Raw genomic sequence first — 26938 nt, forward strand, 5'->3', positions numbered from 1 at the left:
CCCTCCTGTTAGGTTGGAATGGAGGCAAAGTGGCTCATTTGACGAAAAAGCAGCCCACTCTACCGAACACCTTCAAACAAAATTGGCAAAGGGTCAACAAATAACACGTTAAACCTTTTTATTGCTATCATTCACATTCATACACCAAATAAACATGCATAGTGGTATTATTTATTTACATTAGAGTAAGCAACTGGATCTTACTGGTGTGTAGTAATACATTTGACAAGAAGATGTCTATTGAAGTAAAGCTGTCCACTCAGCTGGAAGCCTATAACTGCAATGTCCTCCACACTGGGGGACAAAAGATGTCTCTTTTTCTCATTTTCCTTTCATTATATCCTGCCAATGTCCTGCCGATGTCCTCCTTCAGTGTCGTGCCCATTGAAAGCATTGTTCATTCTGCGTGGTTGGAGAATAGGGTCGGTATCACAGAGGCCCATTATGATATTTGAGAATGTAGATCCGCTCAGGCAAGGGGTGGGGGTTTCTTGTTGTTGTGGCTTTTTAGCTCCACGTTTGCATGCATATGTTAAACTGAGGTAATTCAGCTATTAATAATAATAATAATAATAATTAAAAAATATGCTGGGATGCTGTAAAAACCAGGAAAGTAAATGTTTGCCAACATCCACAGAGAAGATTCTGCTCAAAGTCTGGTGGAAGAGTTTGATCATTTTGACTTAAAGGAACTATACCTGAATTTGCTTTTGTTTGGTTACGAAAAATGCTGTTTATGCAACATAATATGAGTTAAAAGACGTAATTTGATCATATCAACTGACTGATTGTGTGATTGAGCAAGTCCAGGCTTTTGTGGTAGGAATAAGCAGTGGCACGAGTTGTTGCTAAACAGCATCTCCTCCAGCACGTTTATGACAGGGTATGTAAACAGAACAGCATGGCATGCATGTAAGTGTTGACCATTTACATAAGAAAGATGTAACCATTTATGTCATAGAAAACAAAGAAAAAAATCCATTGATAAAGCCTTGTTTCCTCCTCCGGAGGATTGTGCACAAGCTTGAGGCGTTTGTCGAGGGTTTCTTGGTAAAAAATCAGTTGGGGCGAGGCTTACAATTCAAACTAAACTGTTCTCCCCACATTTGTGCAGGATCAGGCATAGTTCCTTTAGTGCTCATTACTTATGATTGTGAATCAATACACGTTTGGCCACTAGCACCTGCAGCCAACTGGGGCATATGTTGAGTACGAAACTAAACCCATCCTCACAATGAATCCTCAGTTAGGTCTTTACAATGATTAATTCTGTATGTTAAACACAACCAAATGAATAAACGCAGAAGGAAAAACGGGGTTACACCCGAAACCGTGCAGAAAGAAAAATACAAACTTAAACAATACTACTTGTTTTTAAACACCAGGCAAAAGAGAGAAATTGAAATCTTTGTCTAAAGATGGCAGATGGTAAAACAGATATTAAACCATGGAGCTAAAGATCATTGACTGTACATTGACAGTTTAGCTTTCCATGACTGACTAAAGATTGTTTTAAAAGTAACTTAAGGAAAAACTCTGGTTTTATTTCACTAAGTTTGAGTTTCCACAGTAATACTGAGTAAACAGCAAGAAATAAACATGCATCTGTGTAGTTCAGTCTGTGTATTGTGGTGTTCATCCGCTCAATAAATGCGGTCTAAGTATCCTCTAATGACCGTAGAAACAATCATGGAAGAATCTTTTCAGCAAAGCACTTCAAGCATTTGACACTAAAGGGAAACTAACAACAACAAAAGCAACTTCTTTGGTTCAATTTCCTGCGAACAAACAAACCCTGGCATTGTTGGTATTTTAACATTTTTGCACCTGGCCTCCAGATATTTGATGAAGGGGATGCCATCACACTGTAATAGTAAGATGCTGATGTTCCCCTGATTTTGAGAAAAAAATGTAATGTTCTGTTGAGAAATTTGAGAATGTCAAAATATAGTAGACAATTTTACACTTCATAACAGAATGCAACATTTAGCCACTAGGGGCGCTAGACTTGTAATTTCCAGGTTTATCGCCCCCAAAGGCACTGCACTGTCGCAAAATAAAATCTCTCCCTCTTTGCTTTGAAATCTGATAGCAGACCGCTTTGGACCAGCTGATTGAGAAGTCATGGACTTACTTGGAAAGACAAGGCCACATTCACCATTCTAGATTATCCTCAGAGTCTTCCATTGAAACAGGGAGAGGGAGAGGATGAAGCACAGCCAGGGGGAGAGAGAGGGAGGGGGAGCTCCAAACTTTGACTTGAGGATAAGTAAAAGCATTTAAGGTTAGCTCTTGTATTTAAGGGGAGCACTGTAGTTCATATTACCCATTCAGAGCCAGATCTGACCCTCTCAAGTTACATTGGCAAGTTTTTTGAGAAGGGCAGCCTGCACTGAGCACTGATCTGTGTCAAGTGCTGTAGTAAACTGACCTGAAAAATCATTTAACATTGCCCAAATCATGCTAATACTTTGAATAAATCTTACAAACTGCTGCTGTGACAAGCTCAAGCATAACATCATGACTAGCTGCCCAGTATTGGACTGGCTCCATTTTTGTGGACTTAGTAAGACATGGCCTTCACTAGACCTTTGAAAGAGTGCTATGGTATCTTGCACCAAGATGTTAACAGCAGATCTTTTAGGTCCTTCAGGTTCCTACCTTATGGATTCAAGTTTGTCCCGTAGATGCTCATTTGAATTTAGAGTTGGGGGATTTGGAGGCCAAGTCAACAACTCAAATGCATAGTTGCACTCCTCAAAGCATTTCTGAAACTTTCCTATGTGGCAGGGCGCCTTACAGCCATAAATGATCACTGTTTTGCTAATGGGGTCTACATAGCCTACACCAGTGCTTCCAACATCCACATGGATGTTCATTACACTTCAGTGTGTGAAAGTTACCTTTGGATTTGTTGAGGGAAAACATTGGATTCCTGTTCTTTTGTATGTAAATTTGTTGCAAAAGCAAAATTACTGGCTACATGTACATTGATTTTATGGCTTTTAACATGCAAGAGAGATATTATATCCCCCAGGTGCCCAAGTATGATTATGGTAGCCTTTCTTGGAATTGCTCCCCTTTTTTTAACAGTGTAGCAGAAACCTAAATAATAAAAACTAAGAAATGCCATCCATCCATCCATCCATCCATCCATCTTCTTCCACTTATCCGCAGTCAGGTCACGGGGATAGGAGCCTTAGTAGGGAGGCCCAGATTTTCCTCTCCCCAGGTACTGGGGCCAGCTCCTCTGGGGAGACCCCAAGGCGTTCCCAGGCCAGCAGAGGAACATAGTCCCTCCAGCGTGTCCTGGGTCTCCCTCAGGGTCTCCTCCCGGTGGGACGTGCCCGGAACACCTCTCAAGTAAGGGAGGCGTCCAGGAGGCATCCTGACCAGATGCCCGAGCCACCTCAACTGGCTCCTCTCGACGTGGAGGAACAGCGGCTCTACTCTGAGTCCTCCCCGGATGACTGAGCTCCTCACCCTATCTCTAAGGGAGAGCCCAGACAAACTACAGAGAAAACTCATTTTGGCCGCTTGTATCCGGGATCTCGTTCTTTCGGTCACGGCCCAAAGCTTGCGACCATAGATGAGGTTAGGAACGTAGATCGACCGGTAAATCGAGAGCTTCGCTTTTTGACTCAGCTCTCTCTTTACCACAAAGGACTGGTGCTGTGTCTGCTTCACAGCAGACACAGCACCAATCCACCTATCTGTCTCCCATTCCATCTTCCCCTCATTCCTGAACAAGATTCAGAGATACTTAAACTCCTCCACTTGGGGCAGGACATCCTCCCCGACCCGGAGAAGGCACTCTACCCTTTTCCAGCTCAAGAAATGGCATGCTGCTCTTTTCACAGTGCACATAGGATTCTGTGCTCTTCTTATATTCTGGCCATTTCATTCTCACAAAGTCTGGCTACTGCTTTATGTTTTATAAAAACACAATGGGGAAAAATAGTTGAAACGACAGAGACAAATACTGGATAAATGATGTATTGCTCACTATGTCACTCTACTACAAAGGTTGGCAGCCCTGCACATTCACATGGTTAATTTGTTACTCCAGGTCAGGGACCACTGACGCCAAAGCTATCAATAATTTGAGTTTAATATGTAACGATGGGTTGTTTTCCTGTCTTTGTGACAGGTGTTGCAGTAGAACAGATGTAGAATAGAATAATCTTTGTTTTGTCTCCATATAAGGGAAATTCAGTCTAATTTTGGTCCAGTGACAGTAGACAAGAAAGTAATTCACTGAAACTTGACCTGAACAGGCAGCAGCGAGGGTAATATGTTCCATGATAATAAAGTATTACTTCATGATTAGCGACTTGTTCAAAAGCGGCTGATAAAATATTATTTCATTGAAAAGTTTATGTTAACATGTCTTGGTTATGCAGGTTACATTAATTTAGGCTTTTAGCTGTTTTATTTTCCAGGGCAGAACTATGATGCAACAAAAACCCTCATGATTTCAAAAACGAGATTTGGACGCATACCCTTGAATTTGTCTTCCAGAGTCAAAATATTACTTGCAGGCCCAAATATGTGCAAGCATCTCAAAATTGATAAATATTTTAGCCACCAACAATATTCCATCATTCTGGCTGTCTGGGTTAAGGTTGGGGCTTTGGAAATGTTGATATATGGTCTGCCTCCCGGTTTCTTCAGCATCACCTTAAATCAACAGCTAGATGGCTGAAATGTAGATACAACTGGATCTTTTTTTTAATTTATCCTAAAACTGAACTTCTGGAATGGCCTTCCCAAAGTCTCGACCCTAACATTTTTGGACTATGCTTAAAAGCTGTGTCCATGCCCAAAAAACAAACAACAACAAAAAAAAGCAAGTTCAAATAAGCCTGAATGATTCTCATGAGATGATAGGTCAAATATTCCCACCAGAATCATGCCAGAAGGTTTTGGATGGCTACAACTATGAACGTAAAACTTGAGCATCCGATTTGTGATTTGATAAAGATGTGTGTCGTAAGGCTGCACAGCAGTACAGTTGGTAGAACTTCTGCATAGGGTTTGTATAATCCCCCCATGAATGCATGGGTCCAGGTACTGCTGCCTTCTCCATCTTCCAAAACATTGACCGTCAGGTAACTAAGAAGTCAGTATGTGCATGGTTGCTTGTCCTTTAGTGGACAGGTGACCTGTTCAGGGTACACCTCGTCTCTCAATCAATGACTGATGGAGATAGGCACCAGGCACTCCTGGAAGGATAAGCGGGTAAAGACATCGAATGGATGTTGTAAATTGCTCTAGTCAGCTCACTCAAAGACCTTCACATTAGGACCACATTAACCCAATCACACTCACAAACTGACACACATTTATGCACTAATATACAGATCATCAATACACATCATCCGGTGACTCAAGGTCAATTGCCTTGCCCAGGTGCCTAAATTAAGTAGAATTGAACTCACAACTGTAAGATCGAAGAGAGCTACTGTTCCCACTGAGTCCCTGATGAATATTCCTTACACCGGAGCAAATAATTGATTGAAATGAAGTCTCTGAAAACTCAAAATGAATATGACATTCATTCTTATTATTAGTGCATTTGTGTCTGGTGGTGTTTTTATCAGCTCGGTGCATTTTACCATTTTTCACACTAAATGTCTCTATTTCTTCGTCACTAAACTTTACTGATTGAACAATTCTTACATTATATTTTTATGCTTAATGCTATTTAACGTGTACTCTATGTAGAAAATTGTTGAATGTGCAATTCTGAATAGGGAGTAGATACAGGGTCCTTCAGACTATTATGATAACAAACTGGTTTCCCGCATTTCCAGAAGTAAAGGATCAATGGCCACTTTATTCATGGTCTCAATAAAAAAAAATACAGGCAACTAAAACCTTACAGCTCAGTAAATCCTAAGCAACTCACGGAGTGATGGAAAGAAAAAGATTTGTCCAACACTGGCAGGACTGATCATCCTTTGGAGAAAGGTTTATATTTATTTTTTCCTAAACACTATTTCGATGACAAGTCTTCTTCACCTCACAACTGCCATTTGTTTTTTCCCTTCCTCTTCCTAAACGTCGGCACTGCGAACAGAAAATAGAAGGTGAAGTTATAAAATATCATTGATCACTCCATCACAGCAGAGAATCAAAGTGCTACGGGAGTTTGCTCTCACATAACAGCCCTCGTGAAATGTGTCACAAAGCATTAAATCACAGCGCCGCCTTAAAGAATATATCTTGCTTTTTCTTACTTTTGGATTATTAGATGATCAAGCTGTTTGGTTCTCTGGGTAAGGCTGGCCTACTTTTTTTATAATAAGTGATTTATTTGCTAAAGAAACATGGATGGAGAATATACAGGTGAATCTAGGTAAATTAAAATATTATTAAAAAAAATTGTAGGTTTCAAAAAATCCTTTTGCACAGCAATATATTTAAAAATATGTGTTTACTTGGATTATCAGATAGCAGTAAATAAAATTGTAATTTATCAGAAAGTATGAATATTACATGAACAAGAAATAGAAGTATAGTCTAAAAATATGGGCTTTCATAATTAGGAAGAGCACTGTTGATTTGATAGATGTCTAGTAGACAGTCACTAACCCATAAGAGGGTTAAGCAATAAATTGTGAAATGGTCATTGCAACGTTCTGTAATTTAGACAGTGGTGACTCTTCAAAATTGGGGGAAATAAGTATAGATACAGTACACATAAACTGCGAAATGAAAAGTAATTATTACATTTGCTCGCTCACAAAATGTGTCTGACTTTTGATTTTTGAGAATTCCCATTCATTTTTGTTTATTTGAGTTTATTTTTTGTGTAAGTATAAATTCATACATTTTTAATGGCAAGGGATGCTGGCCAAATTAGTGTGTATCCACGTTGTAACACTTTTGGCTTCCATGTAACTTCATGCTGCTCTCTAGTTGGTTATTTAAAGATCCTCTGGGTGCAGCTCTCTGCAACAGTGGCCAATCAACATTTTTTTTGTTTGTTTTTTATTCCATCTATTTAATTACTGATACTTGCGGAAGTGGAAGTAACTCCCCTGTCAACTTAGTTGGACAAGCGTGAATGCCACTCATACATAGAGATACAAGCAGAAGTTTGTATCTCTATGTATGCGTCAGACAACAATGACAAAAATACTGGAGAGAATGGACCAGCGGGGGGGGGGGGGGTTCAATTTATTAACATAATAATAATTTCATGAGGCTTATGCTGAAGGAAAAAAACATATTAAGGAATTCAGACCAGACTGACTAGACTCAATAGTCCAACAGCTGACAGGTGACCATGGATTAAGAAGAGTTAAGAGGGTTGTGTTGTAATCCCTATCCTCTAACGCAACCTCTAATGTTAGTAAGAGGCTTCACAGAAAAAGGAACAGAAGCATCAGATAACTGCAGTCCTATTTAGAGTTCTAGGGAGAGAGCCACAAGAAATAGAGCTTGTCACAAAACCTACTGTGGAAACCCGAAATTTCCAAAGATTTCGGGGGAAAATTGCACCTGCCCGTGTTGCTCCACTCTGTTTTATCAAGCCCAGCAGTAGAGAAATGGTCAACCAGGAAATTTTGAGGCATTTTATGCTCTTCTCTTGAGCTTCATGGAGATTCTCATTTTATTTTGCAGCAGGATTTGGTGCCTGCCCACACCGCCAAAGGTACCAGTACCTGTTTTAATGAGAATGGCATCACTATAGTTGATTGGCTAGCTAACTGGCCTGACCTGAAGCCCACAGAGGATGTATGGAGTATCGTCAAGAAGAAGATGAGAGACACCAGAGCCAACAGTGCAGACGAGCCCTAAGGCGCCCTTAAGGCAACCAGGATTTCCTTAACACCTTGGGGGAGCTAAAGGCTGATTGCCTTCATACCATGCCACATTGATCTAGTAACTCATTCAAAGGAGCTTCAAAAATGATTATATCTACTGTACAGAACATGGACAGCGGGCTGACATTTTTACTTCATCAATAATATTCAAATTCATTTAGATGCACCTGTTTTGCTGTTCAAAATGAAGCCTTACTTAAAAGCAGTAGTTTTTCCAATAAATAGATAAATAAATAAAAACAACCGTCTCGTTTGACTTTTTGCTACTTTGCTCTTTAGAACCAAACGTAGAAACCGTATAAACTCATCTAAGAACACGCTTTGTTAATGCTTTCTGTACATATAGTGCATCCAGCAAAATACCTTGTCTACATACACGCTTTGCCTTACACTCTCGGAGACTCGGTGCTGCTCTAAAGCCAACACTAGAAGTACAAATAATATGTCCAGTAGAGTAGGTTGACCATGACAAAAGAGAGGGGGAAGGTAACTCTGGAGTAGTTGTCTATGTGGTGGGGGTTCTTGATATGACAGCAGCTTAAATAGCGGAAGATTTTGCGGAGTGTGGCAAGAGTGGTGAGGCACCAGTTGGTGGGTTCTGGAGGGGACACTTCAGGCTTGGGCTCGCTGCCCGACGGACTAGATGGGCCGACAGTGAGTTCTGCCGAGGCAGTAACCGGGGCAGAAGTGACGGCAGGCTCCTTGCGTCTCTTGGCTCTGTTGGAGTGAGTGGAAATGGTGGTGACGATGCCATTCATTTCGTCCTCCATGTCGTGCATTTGGTGGCCGTACTGCAAGACAGGGAGTCACAAAGAAGAGAAACGGTTCCAGTGGAAACACAAAACAGACTTTAGTCTTGGCACGTAGTTGAAGTGTTCGTTGATTTGATTATGATGACAAAGATAATGAACACCAAGGCAAACAAAAAGGTGTGATGGGGAGAGTTACAGCATCCTTTACACTTATTGGCATTCTTGGTAAAGATGTAGCAAAAACGTTTTAACAAGTTGTACTTCAGTCATTAAATTGAGTACTTTTAGGTGGAGAACATGCTTTGTTTTTTTTTGTTTTTTGTATTATCAGTACCACAGTTATAAACACCTCTACAAATGTCAATAGAATTTATGTAACGGAAGCCTTTTTGAAACCAATCAGTGTTATTAGGAACTTTTACTGTAATCTATAGTTTCCTGTTTCACTGGAGTATATCATTAAACCAGTGGTATATTCTTAATATCAAAAAGCAGCATTGGAAAGTGGATGATGGCTGTGGCATAACCACTGGTAAAGGCGTTTAAGCGCCTTTCCCTCACCTATTATCTGTAAGGCTTTCCTGGATTTTAATTGGTTTTAAGGGGGAACGACTGTTTGGTGGTGCCAGCCAAACACAGAGCACAATCTCTGCACTATTTTTAGCAATGCTCAATAGAGTAATTTGTTGAGATTACATCTGCGCAAGAAAACTGGGACCATTTCTGTGGATGCCTGTAAAAGATGCCGCAACAGCTGCAGCCCTATTGCCAAATGGGGTCGTGGAAAGTTTTGACAACAGAGATGTCAACAAAATTGCGACTTGTAATATTGTACCATATTATTTCTTTATATTAGATTTTGTTTTATCACTGACTAAATACTTGATAATAAAAGTGTGATTTTTCTTTTCTCTTCCAGGAATGCCAGTAATTGTGGATGGTGCTGTATGAGCAAAGGCATTAATAACAAAGCTGCAAAAATATGTGCCAGAGGGTCTTACCATCATCAGCATGTGAGCGTCGGGGTGAGTGAGAGTGCAGAAGTGGGCCACGGCGTACTCGATGAGCGCTCCAAAGATGAAGCTGAAGCAGATTCCCAAGTAGACGTCGATAGCCTTGATGAAGCAGTTGGCATTGGGCAGCGATGTCCTGGCTCCCATCATCAAGGTGGTCATAGTCAGAACTGTGGTCACTCCTGTCAAACATTAAAAACAGAAGCAGGGGGATATAGGTTATTTTATTTTTTTTGTTCATAGCGATTTAAACCCCACGGTCCTCTCATGCTCTTTTTATGATTAACACCTTGGTTTGAACCTCTCTTTCGGTAGCAATGGTAGCTTCTCGTCTTACATGCTGTGCAGGCTGGGTAACCCTGTTTTTGGGGGCATTTCTCCACATTATTCTCCACACATTATTTCAAGCTCAATCAGGTTTGGATTGTCAGAGACAATGTCATGATGCAGCCTGAAGGCTGCATACTGAACATTTCTCGCTCCGTCTCCAGTGTAGTCCTGATTAGGAACACCTGTCAGGCTGCAATCACCATGGACTCATTCCACCTGCTCACTCCACCATATAAACTCACCTCAGTTTGTCCATGGTTACCGGTTCGTCTCCAGTCCTCTGAACATCATGCCTGTCCTGTTCCTGCTCGTGTCCTGGTCCTGTTCCTGTATGTTCCCATCTGCCAGTTCCTGTACCCCTGCAACCTCCATCTGGTAAATGACTCTGGCTTTCATCATCCACTTCTTGCTGCTTCAATAAACTCTGGAAACCAGCTCTGTGTGTGTGTGTGCTGTGTTCTGGGTTCATCAAAGACAAATCATGACAGACAAAAGAAAGACTTTTAAAAAAAGCTACTAAAAACCTTGTCAGGAGTTGTCCTGATGAACCTGAACACAACCACACACACACAGAGCTCAGTTTCTTAGAGTTTTTTGAAGGTTAGGTGGTTAGTGGAAGAAGAGAACCAGAGTCTGTACTGGGATGGAGCTGGTGGATAATGTGTGCAGGAGCTGGAGGACTGGGGAGAGCTGGAGGTCTGCAGGGACAGGAAGCCCTTGGGCAAATGGGAGAGTTTCTAGAGCGCTGGGGAGGTAATCGAACCAGTAGCACGGTAGAGAGAGTTCTTTGGACGCAGGGGCTGCTGTAGAGGGAGTTCTTGGAGGCGCAGGTGTGGCAGACGTGGGCAACTCAGGAAGGCATACGTGGGATAATCTCTGACTGACTGACGAGGGAGAGTCGAAGCTCTGACAGACAGACGTGGGAAAATCTCTGGCTGACAGGCGTGGAAAGGTTGATGACGATCCGGCAGGGAAGAACTGACTGAGTAGGGTTTATATAAGTGAGTTGACAGGTGGAAACAGTCCAGGATTATTACTAGCAGACAGGTGCAGGGATGCTCTGGTAAAAGAGATTTTTTTAATCTCAATGAGACCTTTTGCTGTTTAAATAAAGATTAATTGACCAAATAAGAATAAAAATAGTTATCAAAAAATATATATAAAATAAAAATTATGATGTTTATAGCAATTACAGTTTACCAGGACTTTATTCGGTGTTTCAGTTTATATATATATATATATATATATATATATATATATATATATATATATATATATATATATAAATATTCGGATCATTATCTCAAGCACCTCACCTGTTTCCCCCGCTACTTAAACTCCTGTTGTCTTTGTCTCATTAATAGACTGATCTGTTTCTGCTCGTACTTTCTGCCTAAGTCTGCAGGGTTATTTTGCCATGGTTCTGTGCTCCATGTTCTCTCTAAGTTTCGTTATCTGTTCATTAAATATTTCTATCCACAGTGCTGCCTGCCTGTCTGCACTTTGGTCCAGCTACAACCTCAGACTATGACACAAGGAGACAGAGCTTTTTCTATCGTTGCTCCTAATTTCTGGAACAATCCTTCTCTGACTGCAAAAAATCTGATATATTGAATCATTTTAAGTCCCCTTTAATAAGTCCAGTTAAGTATAAATCAGGCTTTTCTTATTAATCTTTTACTTTCTTTTACTTTTTAGCTGTTTTTTTATTGGTAAATTGTTGTTGCTGTTTCTAGTTTGTTTTCTTCTAAATGTATGGACCTATACGGCCCTTTGGTCACCTTGGATGTATAAATTGCTCAATAAATTAAGGTTTGATTGAAAGATTCCTCAAGTAATTGTCATAAACTAGTAAGTAATTTAAATTAGTTTGTCATTTATGACTCATGAATTCTCTGGGGTTCTTTGCTATTTACATTTAGCAGGTTTTCATGAAAGGTTTCTTGAAAATAAAGTGAGGTCATCTTTCCAAAAGATTTATGCCCAAACAAATGAAATAAATAATAAAATAATTGTGCTTGATTGCTATTGGATATTCTCCTGTGTGCATTAGCAAAAAAGATGCATACCTATGCATATTCGAGCTGGAACAGAGGACAAGGAAATCCAGAAGGAGACCCAAGAGAGGACCACCAGCAGGCTCGAGGGGACATAAGTCTCCAGGATGAAATACAGAATGCTTCTCTTCAGCTCAAAGTGAAAAACGAGCCTGGGGTAATGGCCTTTGAGAGAAGAGACCACAAAATTAAGAAATACTAACAAGAAGAAGAACAGAGATTTCTATTTTTGGCATGGTCAGGTTAAGCAGAAGTATCAGACTATCAATGCACTTAAATAGTTTGATTCAAAAATATTCAAACCCGAGCACTCAGAGATGTTGACTTCAGTCTTACCTGTTTCATATACAGCCTCCGAGACGGATGTGTAGTGGTCCTCTACAGTGTACTGAGCCAGTTGGAGAGTGTCCAAGCCGCTGACAGACTCATTTCCTCGAGTCCAGTAGAACATAACGTCATTGATGTTGTAGCCCCCTGTAAAAGAGCAAAAACATTAAATTAGCAAATATCACTACTCGGGTTTTAGGTGTGTCATTAGCATGTAGTCTGACCAGTTTCTATGCTGTTTTTATTCCTTGTCCTATTGCTTTATTGGTCTGTCTCAGTGAATAATTAACACTGTTCATTATGTTAGCACAAACTATTGCATAATTGATCACAAAATTAATATTCATGTTTGCCAGTCGATCATAGAAAGTAATTTTGATAGACCAGTTAACCCCTTTATGCACATTTTTAGGCCGTGGGAGGAAGCCGAGTGCCTGAGGAGAATCCTCGGATGTTCCGGGAGACATGCAAACCCCCTCCAGAAAGACCCAGCCCAGGATTTACTCAGATGCCTCCGGCTGCAAGGCGACAGCACTAACACCTGCACTACCATGCAGTCCTCAGGAGAAACATGTTGCTGCAATTAATAGTTTACCTGCAAGGACTGTGCATGTTTCTGGTCTTCACTCTGTATCCAACCCTTTAACAGATGCCATTATGAAATGATAATTATGTGGAGAATCGTGTTACAAGCAGCAATGTAGGCGTCAACCATTGACAACCAACATTGTTTTGTTTTTATTAGCTTATTTTGGTATGCAATGTGAACATCTGAGGTGTACAAAATTCCAGTATCACATTACAGTTTACATTATCAAATTATGTTCTGTCCTTGGTTCCGACCTCAGGTTTAGCCTGGGGTATTTCTGCGTAGAGTTTGCATGTTCTCCCAGTGCATGCAGGGGTTGTCTCTGGGTACTCCGGCTTCCTCCCACAGTCCGAAAACATGACTGTTAGTTAATAGATTCAATTCAATTCAATTTTATTTATATAGCGCCAATTCATGAAACATGTCATCTCAAGGCACTTTCCAAAGTCAAATTCAACCTGATTATATAGATTGGATCAGATTATACAGATTGGTCAAAAATTTTCCTATATAAGGAAACCAGTTTATTGCAACAAAGTCCCGACAAGCAGCATTCCCTCCTGGAGAAGCATAGAGCAACAGGGAGAGTCGACTCGTCTGCATTGTCCATGGCTTTGCAGCAATCCCTCATACTGAGCAAGCATGAAGCAACAGTGGGAAGAAAAACTCCCCAGATCTCTTCAAATATCCCTTAGGTGGGAGTGTGTGTGTAGTAGTCTGTCCTGTGTGTCTCCATGTTGCCGTCTGATGGACCTTCAACCTGTCCACAGCCCCGCACTGTCTGCTGGTATAAAAATGGATGGACGTTGCGATTTAGATTCAGCAAATACTTGACATTGAATGACACAAGATCACGACTGTGACATTCATGCTGAAAATATTTATTTGGCCAAAAATTAACAGCAGTGCAGCGTTTTGATGTGTTTCTTAATTATATTAGATGGCTTCCCTGTTGTCCTGTTTGCCCTGTAATATTACATTATTGACTGTCCGCTGTTGGTGGCCTGCTACACATGCACACACTCACACCTAAGGAGAATGTAGAGAGGCCAATTGCCACAAAATCAAATAAATGCAAAATATATTACAGCTGGAACTTTGCACCACAGAAGATTTGCTAATATGTACCTGAATAAATTAGATTCTTACTCTAAACGAGGAGCAAACACATAAATGTGCAGATATGAGCATTAAATCAATGCTACACTTGTTGATTTTATCAGAAAAAAAATAATTGATGTTTCCTTTGCTAAAGCCTGAATTGGCGATGAGAGAAACAGCAGGGAACGTTAATGGCTAATAGCTGCGCAATGTTCTGATCTTATTAAGACTCGGTTGTTTGGGAGTGCAGCTCCACAGTGGGGGGCTGGTAAACTGGGCAAAATGCTAAATATCTGCTACAAGAGAGACATTAAAGGAAAAGCGAAATGGGACGATGAAGCAGCTGCTAGTTTTAGACCTCATTTTAACCATTAAAAGTAAAACCATAAGATTTGGCCTGTTCAGAGCAAACTCATTGGGTGTTGAAATGTCTTCATTTGCTGCAGCTAATGTTTACTTTACGTGACACATTTTTATGCACGTGATCTGCCACAAATGACCGTAACACTGTGTGACAGAGACCCATCAGGGGTTGTTAAATCTACAGCACCTTGCTTAAGTATTTATTCTCCTCGAACGGTTTTGCATTTTGTCCCACTGCACAACCACAACCTTCAACGTGTTTGATAGGAGTTTATGTGACAGACTAAGGCGGGGTGTGAAGTGGAAGGAAGATGGTTTACATGGTATATGGCTTTTAAAATCTGATTTAAAAAGACTGAAAAAGTGTGGCACATGGGTATTTAGCCACGCTTATTTTGGCACTCCCGAAGCGAATCAAGTTGCCTTCATCCACATCTTCACCCTGTCTCCTGCATGCCGTCTGCCAAACACCTTATTATGCTTTCCTTTCACTGACGGCCTTCTTCCTGCCGTTCTTTAGAGGTGGCCAGAGTTGTGGAGTGCATTGTTGTCGAGTCGACTGAATTTTCTCACCTTAGCTGTGGATTTCTGCGGCTTCTCCAGAATGGCGGCGGGCCTTTTGGCTGCTTCTCTGATTAATGCGCCCCCTGCCCGGTTTAAGCAGACAGACGTGTCTTGGTAGGTTTGCAGTTGTGCTGTGCTCTGTCTATTTATTGGATCAAACAGTGCTTATAGCTTGGGAAATTAATAAAGCCTTTTCCTGTTTTTAACTTCTCCATAACTTTGTTCATATCTGCTGAATGGTTTTTGTTGTGTTATTTATTAGCTCTTGTTCTTTTTTCAGTTCTAGTGCTCTGGTCAGATGGGAACTGTACCTTTTGGGCTATTTACGGAACATGTGGTGGAATGCTAACCCCGCACATCACCCTTAATAAACCCTCATTATGGCAAAATGCAGCGGCAACATTATAAGGATGCATATGGATCTGGCACTTGAGCAGGGATGGTGAAGCTGGTGGGAATTGACTTGTGACTGGGACGGAGGGCCATATCTTAGCAGGGCAACAACAACCCGAAAACATGCAGCCAGAGCTACACTGGAAGGGTTTAGATCAAATGATATTCATGTGTTACAATGTCCAAGTCAAATTCAACTGAGAACCGTGACTAAAAAGGACCTGAATATTGTCGACACATCCAATTTGGGCAAGTTTCAGCTATTTGGCAAAAAAATAAATAGGTAAAACTTTTGCCTCTTCCTCTAAAGCTGGTTCTACAGTGCATTCATTCTAGGTGTCAGAACCACGTATGCATGCCACACCTTTCATGGTTCTTTATTTCCAAAACATTTTAAAAATAAGGTGCATTTCGTCTTCTTTCTTACATATGCACCACTTTGAGTCGACCTCTTACCTAATAGTTTTAATATGTGCATTATCGTTTGTGGTTGTAATGTGACAGAATATGAAAAATTCAAAGACTAAGCTTTTGCAAGTGATTATATTTCTCTTGGCCTTTTGGTTAATCAAAGAAGAGCAAAAAGGTCCTAGTGAAGTGAATCTTTCTTGTCTCTTGCTGCAACAGAAATAGACAAACCATGCATATTGCACTGGGCCCCGGAGAACAGAGATAACCCAATTAAATGTTGTTCAAAGGCATATATATATATATATATATATATATATATATATATATATATAGATAGATAGATAGATAGATAGATAGATAGATAGATAGATAGATAGATAGATAGATAGATAGATAGATAGATAGATAGATAGATGTGTGTGATCAGATAGATCACAGTGTGAGAGGGCTCAGTGTAGCAGCATACTACAAGTGTAATATAGTGAGGTAATATGAATAAGCATGTGTTTAATTTTTAGTTCTCAATGGTTTATGATGAAAATAAACATCTCAGATGCATTTTCCAAAAATATCTGCAGAGGGAGTAAGAGAACAAGAACTGTAGTTTGTTCTTTTAGCTAAATCTGAAAAGAGAAACTGTAATCTCCTGTCAGAAATGATGCTTAATTTCTTACTGCTCACCTTGTTTAGACTCATATCAAATGATCCTGATGAAGGCCACAAGCTGAAATGTGTTGGCCTGGTAAAAAATAAAATAAAAAATAAGTTTGCTCCTCAGTATTTGGAGTGTTGCTGGATGCCTCGCCTCGTTAAACCACGTCAAGTCACGGGTTAATGACCAGAACCATGAAGGGACAGCGTGGGACATGGTTGACTCTGATGCCTTTAAATTCAACATTTTCTCTCTAACTGTAATTCCTAAAAGGAACTGATCAGTTTTCTGACCTGGAGCAGTCCCACGTTGTAACAAAAGATTTTATTTTTTTTTTTAAAGGGGGGCATTCAGCGCTGACGTTTCACATCAAGCGAGCACTACAAAAGAATGACACTTTTTCATGTCGACTGCTGCCAAGAGTCACTAAATATTTTACTGCAATTCTAATTTAAACACCCCACACACTCCCTCAACATCGCTGCCTTTAAAGCTTCCTCCTGCGCAGAGGATCCGATTCTGGCACGGCATTAAAAGAAATAAATCCTTGAATATACATTTTCATAAAGAGACACCGGGACAGCGCGAGACGGAGATGGAGACAGAACGAGGGGCGGGGGGGACAGGATATGATACTGAAAAGAAACTGAGCATCAAGAAGCGAAAGAAAGAGAATTACGGGGAGGAGGAACAGATAAGAAGGAGATATTTAGGCTTGAATCATTGAAAGACCAGAGGAATAACTCTCACCCTCTCTGTTACCTGACTTTATCCTTTAAATGCCTTTCTGCCAGCCAAGTGGCACTACAGCTCGAGGTAAACGTTTTGTGCGGAGCTGAGGTTTGGTTTGCTTCTGGCAGGGATCAGACTGAGCTTAGCCTGGCTGTCATTTCACAGAAAAAGAAGAAGAAGCAAGCCAGGAATAGAGGATGGAGGAGAAGACGTATATCAAATCCATGTCCTCTGTCTGTCGAAACATCAGCAATGAATCGACTAACTTATTAACAAAAGACAGCTCTTAATCACTTCTTTATTTCAGGTACTTCTAATGACCTCAGATAAAAGAAAAAAAATTACAGTGCCTTGCAAATTTAAATGAACTTAAATAGCTCTTTTCTAGTCATACTGACCACATTCATCCAATCAAACTCACTAACATGCACACATTCATACTGATATGCAGATAAGTGCCTTGCCCAGGGGCACATTGACAGGTGGAAGCTGGAATTAAACACAAAACCTTCTGACTGCAAGATAACTACTCTACCAATGAGCCACAGTCACCCCAAGTATTCACCCCTCTTAGCTTTTTGAATATCTTGTCAAATTCCAACCTTCAATTTAATCGTTTTTCATTTTATTTTATTTAATGGATCTGCAAAAAAAAAAAAAAGTCATATTGCAGTTAAATTAAAACAATATTAAAAAAAAACTACGAATTGGCAAAATTACCATTTTTTGAAAATGTTCCCATGAAGCCCCCAAAAAATCCTTGTGCAACCGATTACCTTCAAGATGAACATAGTCGGTGAAATGTGTGCAATCTAAGGGTCACATGATCTGTCAGCATAAAGGCACCTTGCCTGAAAGGCCCCAGCACCGCTAAGCAAGAGGCGTCACACCATGGAGACCATGGAGCTCTCCACACAAGTCAGGGTGCATATTTCACACCAAAACATGAATGAAGGTGGTCAGACTAGAATAAACTGAAACCTTGTGGCCGACGTGCAAAAACGAATAAACGTGTGGCGTTTATTCAACACCCTAGAAACACCATCAGTAGTGCTGTGCATGAACAGAACATTGCAGTGGAACAGTAGCATCAGGTCAAGATATAAGACAAGTTAGACTACAAATGTCAACAGTAACATTAAAAGGCAACTCTAAAGAAAAAAATAGCTTTAAAAATGGGAGAATGCACAAATAGGAATGAATCCTTCCACAAATGCCTGACCGTCTGCAAAAGGTTGAAAGGTTCTTAAACCTTGAGCATAGCTTATATTTTTTTCCACTCAGCAACTCCTCACTAATAAAGTAGATCCTTTTCAAGAGCAACCCTCTCGCTTTGTGTTTGTATTTGATGTTGGAGCCGGCTGCTTTAACGCCAAACACTACAGATTACTCCATTTTGACCTGAAATGTCCCAGCTTCTGTTGCAGAGTGACATCAAGCGGTCTTTTGCACACACACACACACACACACACACACACCGATAAAGAGCGAACCTGCCTCTACAAGCGATGTAAAAGATGAGAGAAAGTGATGCATTTGATCCCTCGGTTTGATCACATTCACTTGAAACCATATCTACCCGCCAACTCTCAGGGAGCGTGGCCCACGTTTTCTCAACAAGCAGTGGAGTGTCCTTACAGCTCTCTAGTTGTAACGTGCAAGTCTGCTTGTCCATGGGGTACTTCGTCAGATCCATGTTGCAGGCCACTGTGGTGGTGATCCTGAAGAACAACGACAAAATAGTTATTACAGTTTTTAAAAGGTACGTTTCTACTTGAACGTAAATGTTGAGATGAGAATTAGCAAATGTGTCAAATCTGGCACCAACAAGCAGATGCCTTAAGTTTGTGTGGTGAGCTAAGCGAATTGTCGATTAGAAATTCTTTTGTGATTTTTTGATAACAAGGTAGTTAATGATCCTCACGCTTACCTGATACAAAATTAATTGTTTGTAAATGAAAGCAAAATGTAATCTTACAGCATATCAAAAGACAGAATTGCCAAAATGATCCTAATATAATGCCCCAAACACTTATAAGCAGATCAGATTATTCACATCACCCATATTAGGCAGTCGTCTGGCATTTATCAACATATTTCCATGCAGATGTTATACAGCTAATTGAATCTGTGATTATTAAGCATGGATAGACGCGCTGTCATGGATGATGTAATGCAGCCAAGACGCATCATATCTCCAGTCCTTAATTTTTTAGGCCTAACTGCATAAAGAACATCCCAACACCCTGTATGCATTGTAATTTCCGGTAAAGGTGTATAAAAAGAATTGAAATGCATTAGTAAGACTCCTGCCTTTTACAGCACATTGAGTGGTGAAAACTAGAATCCCATGTTGAGAAATAATCACCTTAACAAAACCACTGATGCCCTCCTAACACCCTCAGCAACCCGTGTGAATGGAGCATCTTTAATTTTTCATTTTTTAAGCTGACCAAGGTGTGTGCGTGTGTGTGTGTGTGTCTGCAGGCAAAAGGGCTTTTTGGGCAAAGTATAACTGTGCCACCGTCGCTTAATTAAAAAGATTTATTTTTCTCCACACTGAATAAATGGCCCATTGTTTAAAATGGGAATTTTTTCTACATCGTTTAGTGTGAAATCATGTAATTGCAATGAAACTTGAGCCAATAAATATTAACATTAGTCGATGAAAGAGACAATATAATGTTTAAATAAGAAGCTTGAAATGAGTAAACATTCCTCTGCTGTAACTCGGGAAGTAAGCCACAGTGAACTGCTTCTTCACCTCGACTGGAGCTTTCACCGCCTACCTGCCATCGTAAGGCTTCGTTGTTCTGACATTTGGTTTATTGTGCTAAAATGTGGTTATCTATCAACATTTTACCATATAGCGTAAAAAAGAGCACATCTGATCTCACAAACAGGCATGCCGCTGTATTAAAAACCTGCTCTGTTAACTGCTGAGACCTTCGCCACAATCACCCCGACGTTTGTTGCTCATCCCCTCCGTGCCCTGCGGTGAAGCACTTAGCACAGCTGTCCTTTTCCTCCAGCACCATATATTTCTCACTTCGCTCTGTGCCCGCTCACAGCTGGAATCCCCTAAGGTCGCCACGCTTCTCCTGACCGCCTTTTTATTTGCTTGTTTTGTTTTCGCTGGTCCTGTTGAGCCGCTTCTCCCTCAACACTTCTTCTGTCGCGCCGAGGTGCAGCGGGAGCACAGATTCCTGTGTAAAAAGCAACGGCCCGTGAAGATGGACCCAACCAGACGAAGACTTGCATCGATCAGCCTTCAGATGGAGTCATCTTGTCCACAATGCCACACGGGCCTTAGGAGTAGAGACACTGATGTAACGCTTTGACATAAAATGTTCACAATTTTAGGTTTGGTGCGGGCCGGGACAATGTTGAGATGCCTGGGTAAAACCATTCGACTATACACCATGCAATACTGTGCTGGTTTGGTATCTTTTCTGTGAATTGATAACATTTTTGTCCAAGCAAAACTGAATCCAGAACTCTACCAGACATTTCTTTGAACTGTCCATACATCTAGGGATTGGAAAAAGAAAGTACACCCTTTTAAGGGTTTAGGTATCATGGCATAGTAACTAGGTTTCTATTCAAAGCCGACCTCAAGTATTACAAAAACAATGCACATATTTTTCTATATTACTATTTCTTAAACACAGATGAAGCCAAAAAGGGAAAAGCTTCTTGTGAAAACTAAGTACACCCCTACTGCTTCTCATTTAGGAGGAAGAGTAGCAGGCAGGTTCTGCTAATCTAATCCACTTCGCTTTCTGATCACGGTCAGTGTAACTAATTCTGTATTGGCTGATGTTTTGGCAGATTGTTGCATGTAGGTAAAAGTGAAGTTAGAAAAACATCAGATATTCTCAGACAGACAATTGTTGCCGCCCGTTAATAGGTGAAATATTATGAGACAATTTCTAAACTGTTTGATGTCCATCGTTCTGCAGGGAGGAGGGTTATTCAGAAGCTGAAAACATTTAGGACAGTTGCCAATATTTGGAGGTGTGGACATCCTAGCAAATTAAACACTGATCATGACATTATCAGGGGAGAAAATAACAAAAAGCTACATTTCAGGGCTCAGTAAACACAATAAATGTTAAAGTTCATGAGAAAGACTGAAAAGGTATGGCTGGCTTGAGATAGTTGTGAGGAGTAAGGCTTTTCTCTCTAAAAGGTATGACAGCATGAACTAGGTTTGGAAAGTTACATTAGAATAAACTAGAATAATTATAGAAAAGTGTCCCTTGGACAGATGAGAAAGTAGAGAAAGGTCACAATAATGGGCAGCATTATGTCAAGGTGTCATTACTTGGGTTCATTTTGTAAAAACTGTCACTACAAAACCAAACCAAACTGAGTCATTACTAGGAACAACGAGTCATGTCTTGGTTAAACAGGGTGAAGGTTTTTAATGGTAAAATTAAATAAACACACAATACGACGGGAAACAAGCCACGAGGAAGAACAGCAGGAAAAAAATCGAGCAGGGCAACAGAAGGTATGAAGTTGAGAGAAGAAACCAGAGATGAGAAATGAAAACCAGGGAGTTTAAACACAGGAGCACGTGTGGAGAGAAGAGAGGCAGAAACAGGTGAGATCAGGAACAGCAGAGACCGAAGACAACAGATGAGCTAAGGGGCAAAGTGCAAAGAAAGGGACTGAAGGGAAACTGGAAAGAATCCAGCAGAATTGATACATAATGTACATAAAATGAACTAATAACAAAATCAACTAAAAAATATAAACGACATAAAAACAGACACATACAGAAACCCAAAAACTCAAACACCTAAGAATAAAAACCATAAGGGAATAAGACCGACCAAGGAAACAAAACATGCAGCTAAGAAATAGTTAAAATGCGCACAAAAGAAAATCAACAACCAAACACTTTGAGTTGGAGACAAAATTACCCTAAAAGCAGCAGCACACAATTACCGGAACAGCAAAGACGTTTTAAATGTTTCAGTCAAAGTTCAGACCTCAACCTGAATGCAGCGCTGTGACGGGACCTTAATGGAGCTGTGCAGAAACTCGTGTCTAAAGGAACTGAACCTTTTTGTTTAGTTTTAAACCAATAGCCCTAATCTTTGTTTAATTAACAACAACAGTGTGGAGTCCTTTGTGTGTGTGTTTTTTTACACTTCAAGTAACTTTCTGTCTCCCATCACTGTAAAATAAGGATAAATAGTATAATTCAGATGTGACATCATGACATTAGCGTTTAAACCAACAACTTGTGTACTTAGCCGGAAATATTTAATAAGAATGGCAACAAAAAAAAATGCCAACGGCTTGTCGTTCACACAGCAGAATATCTGCTTCACACATCCAAGCTGGACTTATTATGCTCACAGTTGCACACATCAAATGCCGCTTGACTCAGACAATCCAATAGTCGAGTAATAGTGTGATATAACTCCCAGCGTTGCAATCACATTATCTCAAATTCAGCCCACGCTTCCACCCTCAGCCTGTTTCTTCTCGATTCCCTGGCCTACTTATCTATTATTTGCTCGAGCAGAAAAACAAAACAAAAAAAAAAAAACAACAGCAAACCGAACGACCAACAATGCTCCTCTGTTATCTCACCTCAGAGCATAAAGGACGGTCCCGTTGGGGAAGATGCGGATCAGCCGGTTCTCCACGGTGATATCGTGCAGGAAGGATTTCTTGGAGTCGACAATAAAAGTGTCCGGCACCCAGAGGAGCTCCACCAGCCGTCCGTCAAGGCTCAGGCTCTTGTTGCCCTCAAACACTAAGCGCTCGTCTGTCCAGCGCTGGCGCAGGAATATGGTGGCCGTGTAGTCCTGCAGGATTGGGGGGCAAAAGTTCACATCGGCGCCTTCAACAGGGATGTCAACCGTACACTGACAGTTACGTCGCCTGCCTGATTTTGATCTCAACGCTGGCAGTTTGGTTGCATCACTGAGTGGCGAATCGGGTCTTGGAGGCCCTCTGTGCCCGAGGCAATAACTATCCACACAATGGCCTCAAGTCAGCAGGTCTGCTCTGGGTTGTGCAATACAGAACCTACTTTTTGTGCTGATGACTGGTTGAAACCTCCAGAGTGCCAAACATGAAGTAGGTTATGAAGAGAAATTATACATTTTCTTTAGCTTTTTTTTACTTTACGAATCAAAATCTGAAAATTCTTGCATGCTTTCAGCTCCACTAAATCCGTCTTTGGGGGGGAAAAAAACACCTTCAGCTGCAGTAATAGCTGTAAGTCCTTTTAGATACCATTTACTTTTGCAATTCTAGAAACTGACATTTTTGACCTTTTCTCTTTGCAAAATAGCTCAATCCCAGGATTTTACATTTTTAAAAGTATTTTTAGAACACCAGTATTTAGACAGATTTTCGATGATACATAGTTCTGGACTTGGACTGGGTCATTCTAACACGATTTGACGTAAACCATCAACAAGGTGGTTTAGGCTCCTCTTCCTTCATAGTAAATGTCCAACCCAGTCTCAAGTCTTTTGCATCCTAACCACTGTGTCTTATCAGGGGTATGCTGTGCTCAGAGCCATGTGCTGTTTTTTTTTTTATTTGTTTGTTCTTTTTATTTTTCTTTTTTGGATCACACAGAGACAGCAATTGTGCATGTAGTAAAAAAAAAACAACAACTTTGGTCTTATCTGAACAGAGCATTTCTTCCATAACTTTGCTGCGTTCCCCATGCGGCTTGTGGTAAACTGAAAATGGGATTTCTGACAGCTTTCTTTCAACAATGGCTCCTGTTGCCAGTGGTCCATAAAGGCCAGATTAGGGGAGAGCACAAGTGATAGTTGTCCTGTCAACAGATTATTCCTCCTAGAATGTGGATGTCTGTAGCTCCTGCAGGGTTACCATGAGACTCTTAACTGCTTCTCTGGTAAATGCTGTTCTCTCCCTGCCATATCTTGGTAGGATTGCTGCTCTAGCAATGCTCTTTTCCTTTTAAATTGTGGTGCTTTGGGCGATCTCTCAAGCTTGGGATATTGTTTTATAACCTAACTCTGCTTTAAACCTCCCAACCTTATCCCTGACCTGTCTGTTCTGATGGCTTTACCAAACTTTACCTGATTTTTATTTGTATTTAAAGGCTGTATATTTCTTCCCTCCCAATCTTTACATTAAAGATTGAGGTAGTTCTGTAGTAAAAACAAAACACATAAAAAACATGGGTATGAATGTCTTTCCATGACATTGCACATTTATATTATGTCTACGTTATCTGTTTATAATGTAATGAATATAAAAATAAAGCCCATCCTCCTAATAAGCACATATTTTGTTTATTTATTATTTTTTATTTTAGGATTTCAAGTACAGTGAAATCAAATTCACCAATAAAGTAATTAATTTTTCCTATTAGCCCATGAAGGGCTAATAATACTCTGACCGTCTTTTGGGGAGCCCTATTGCTCCGTCTGATATTGCAGATCTAACCTAATCTAACATAACAATATTTCAGTGTGAATAAACACATTCTGCATTCTCTAAATTTAAATGATGGCCAAATAACTTGATGGACGTGTAAACATTCTTCTGCAAGAAAAGGCATGAATCATCAACACCCATAAACTAAAGCTTCCAGCAGAAAGAAGGAAGCACATGAATCTAATGCTCCGTGAAGTGGAAGCATAAAATAATGCAGAAGTCAAAATTTACTTCATGCAGTAATTTCAAACTGCTGTTTCAATTGTCTCTTGATACGACCTAAACAACAGCAGCTTAATCAGATTGCTGCAACTAATAAACTTCACCAAGTGCTGCACAATAAACTGCTCCATAAATCACACTAGTGTTAAAGGATAGATTTAATAATAAATGTTACTTCCCCTAAAGCAGCAAGACACATCCTTGATTAAATCAGTTTTTACAAAGTACCAACACCCTTATGGTAATTTAAAATAGGCAGTGTGAAATTTGCGCAGGAAAAAGAACACAGTTTCAGCGTATTAAAGGTTTAAGACCAACAAGTTTGACAGAATGAGCCAAAGGCTTTCATTTCAAACAGAAAAGCCACAATTATTTCTGCAGCTGTTAAAATGATAATGTTAAAACATAGTAATGTTCGTAAAATATATTGATTCATATTTTGATTTTCAACATACTTAACCAGAAAGTTGACCTGCTAAATTTCGGAGTAGCTTTCAAAAGGCTATTGAACAGAATATTACTCCAGTTTGCTCTTTATGGAGTTACACAAATAAAACCGTCTGATGTTCGATCATTAATAATTGAAAAGATATGTTTGTAGCTTTTAAACAGTGTTACCTTAATAAGAGCGAAAGGTGTCTCATCCATCTCACTAAACGGACTTTAATGAGATGACTACTATAAATTTCAAATCTTTTGTAATCTTCTAAAGCCTCTGCATATCTTACTACCAGCAACAGTTGAAAGTTTACGCTGTCTGTCATTATTCATTTAGTTTTGATTTCAACTTGTAATTAACGCGTAATTAAACTAAACTATTCACAATTAATTTATCTAAAACTAAAACATGTAAAACTAAGGACTGAATGGATTCTACACCATTAGAGGTTTGGAAAAATAGAACGCATTTTGATAGTTCGCTTGAATGCAACATATGTTAATTTTATATTACTTATTAAGCTATTTTTATTGCCACACATTTACTATCTTAACCCAAAATGTATTTACCAAATCAAAATCTTGAATCTTAAAAGACCCAGCCGGCAGGTTGGTTCCAATTCAGCAAAAGTGAATTTTAAAGGTATATAGACACGTTATATGCTTTAAAGAAAGGCCAAAAACCATTTAAACATGATAAAATAAAGTTATATACACTAAGCCTCCATCCTGATAATGTTTTGATAGTCCTCTTTGTGGATAGAAATAGCACCGGCACCGGGCGCGATGATCAGATATAAACAGACGTGGCGCCATCTAGTGACAGTATCACAGAACTATCCTGATACCGGTTTGCTTAATTAATACATCAAAATTAAATTATGTCAGACCGAGCCTGACGCTCTGTAATGTCTCGCAGTAAAGCAGCAGCTCGGAGTGATCAAAGTCCAACCGTTATTAATTAAATAAGCCGATCTACAGCAAATTTTAGAGCCTCATATCAGAGCAATCACGTCAATCAACTCTACGGTCACAGCGACATTCTAGTCTTTTCCCTCTTGGAATCATATATTTTTTCTGGGTTTTTTTTCCCCACAAGATCTTGGACATTCTTCATTGTTTCGCCTGGAGATGCTAATAGCTATTAGCCGCTTTCTTGTTCTATCCCCTGCTGTACATGTGCAGTAGTTACTTCCGCAAATAAACGATTTCAATAGGCTTGATTTACTAACAAATTGAGCAAAATAAAGGCATAAAACACCAAAATAACAACTAATACACCAGCAGGACGTGATAATATTTTACAAAAACTTTCTATGCAACCCGAGTGAGCTACAGGCGTATTAATAAATAAAAAACTCCAATAATGTGGCTTTGCACCTTTAACTCATGCAGTTAATTTTTGTTTCAAGCCCAGAGTAACGTCACAAAACAGAATGATTGCATGCCATGATAAATAACTAATGGATTCAGCGGAGAGGAGCTTACCATGTTAATCTCAGAGATGGTGTCAATGCTAGCAATATCCAAACTCATTCCCACCGTCACAGGGCCGTCTAGAGAACAAAGAAAAAAAACTATTACTTCTGCCACTGGAGTTTTACACAAAACATAGACAATAATACGCTGACATTCCTTTACAAGATGGGTTTAAATGAGAGATGCAAACTATGAGGGCCTTAATCAGGCCTGTGATGTCAAAGTTCGGTCCTG

General features: G+C 40.0%; 1 protein-coding gene across 3 annotated transcripts in view; it reads right to left on the minus strand.

Moving 5' to 3' along the window:
• Positions 1-6778: 6778 nt before the first annotated feature.
• LOC105926138 (gamma-aminobutyric acid receptor subunit pi) overlaps positions 6779-26938 on the minus strand; it is a 100040-nt gene continuing 79880 nt past the window's right edge. For all 3 annotated transcript variants that reach the window (XM_036126531.1, XM_012862355.3, XM_036126530.1), the window contains 7 exons: positions 26714-26781; positions 22730-22947; positions 18758-18840; positions 12324-12461; positions 12000-12152; positions 9589-9782; positions 6779-8626 (listed from right to left, as the gene is read on the minus strand). In XM_036126531.1, coding sequence (XP_035982424.1) covers positions 8261-8626; positions 9589-9782; positions 12000-12152; positions 12324-12461; positions 18758-18840; positions 22730-22947; positions 26714-26781 — 1220 coding nt within the window. In that variant the 3' untranslated portion in view covers positions 6779-8260. The remainder of the gene's footprint in view (positions 8627-9588; positions 9783-11999; positions 12153-12323; positions 12462-18757; positions 18841-22729; positions 22948-26713; positions 26782-26938) is intronic.

Source organism: Fundulus heteroclitus, chromosome 22 (assembly GCF_011125445.2).
Source record: "Fundulus heteroclitus isolate FHET01 chromosome 22, MU-UCD_Fhet_4.1, whole genome shotgun sequence".
Classification (NCBI taxonomy): Eukaryota; Metazoa; Chordata; class Actinopteri; order Cyprinodontiformes; family Fundulidae; genus Fundulus; species Fundulus heteroclitus.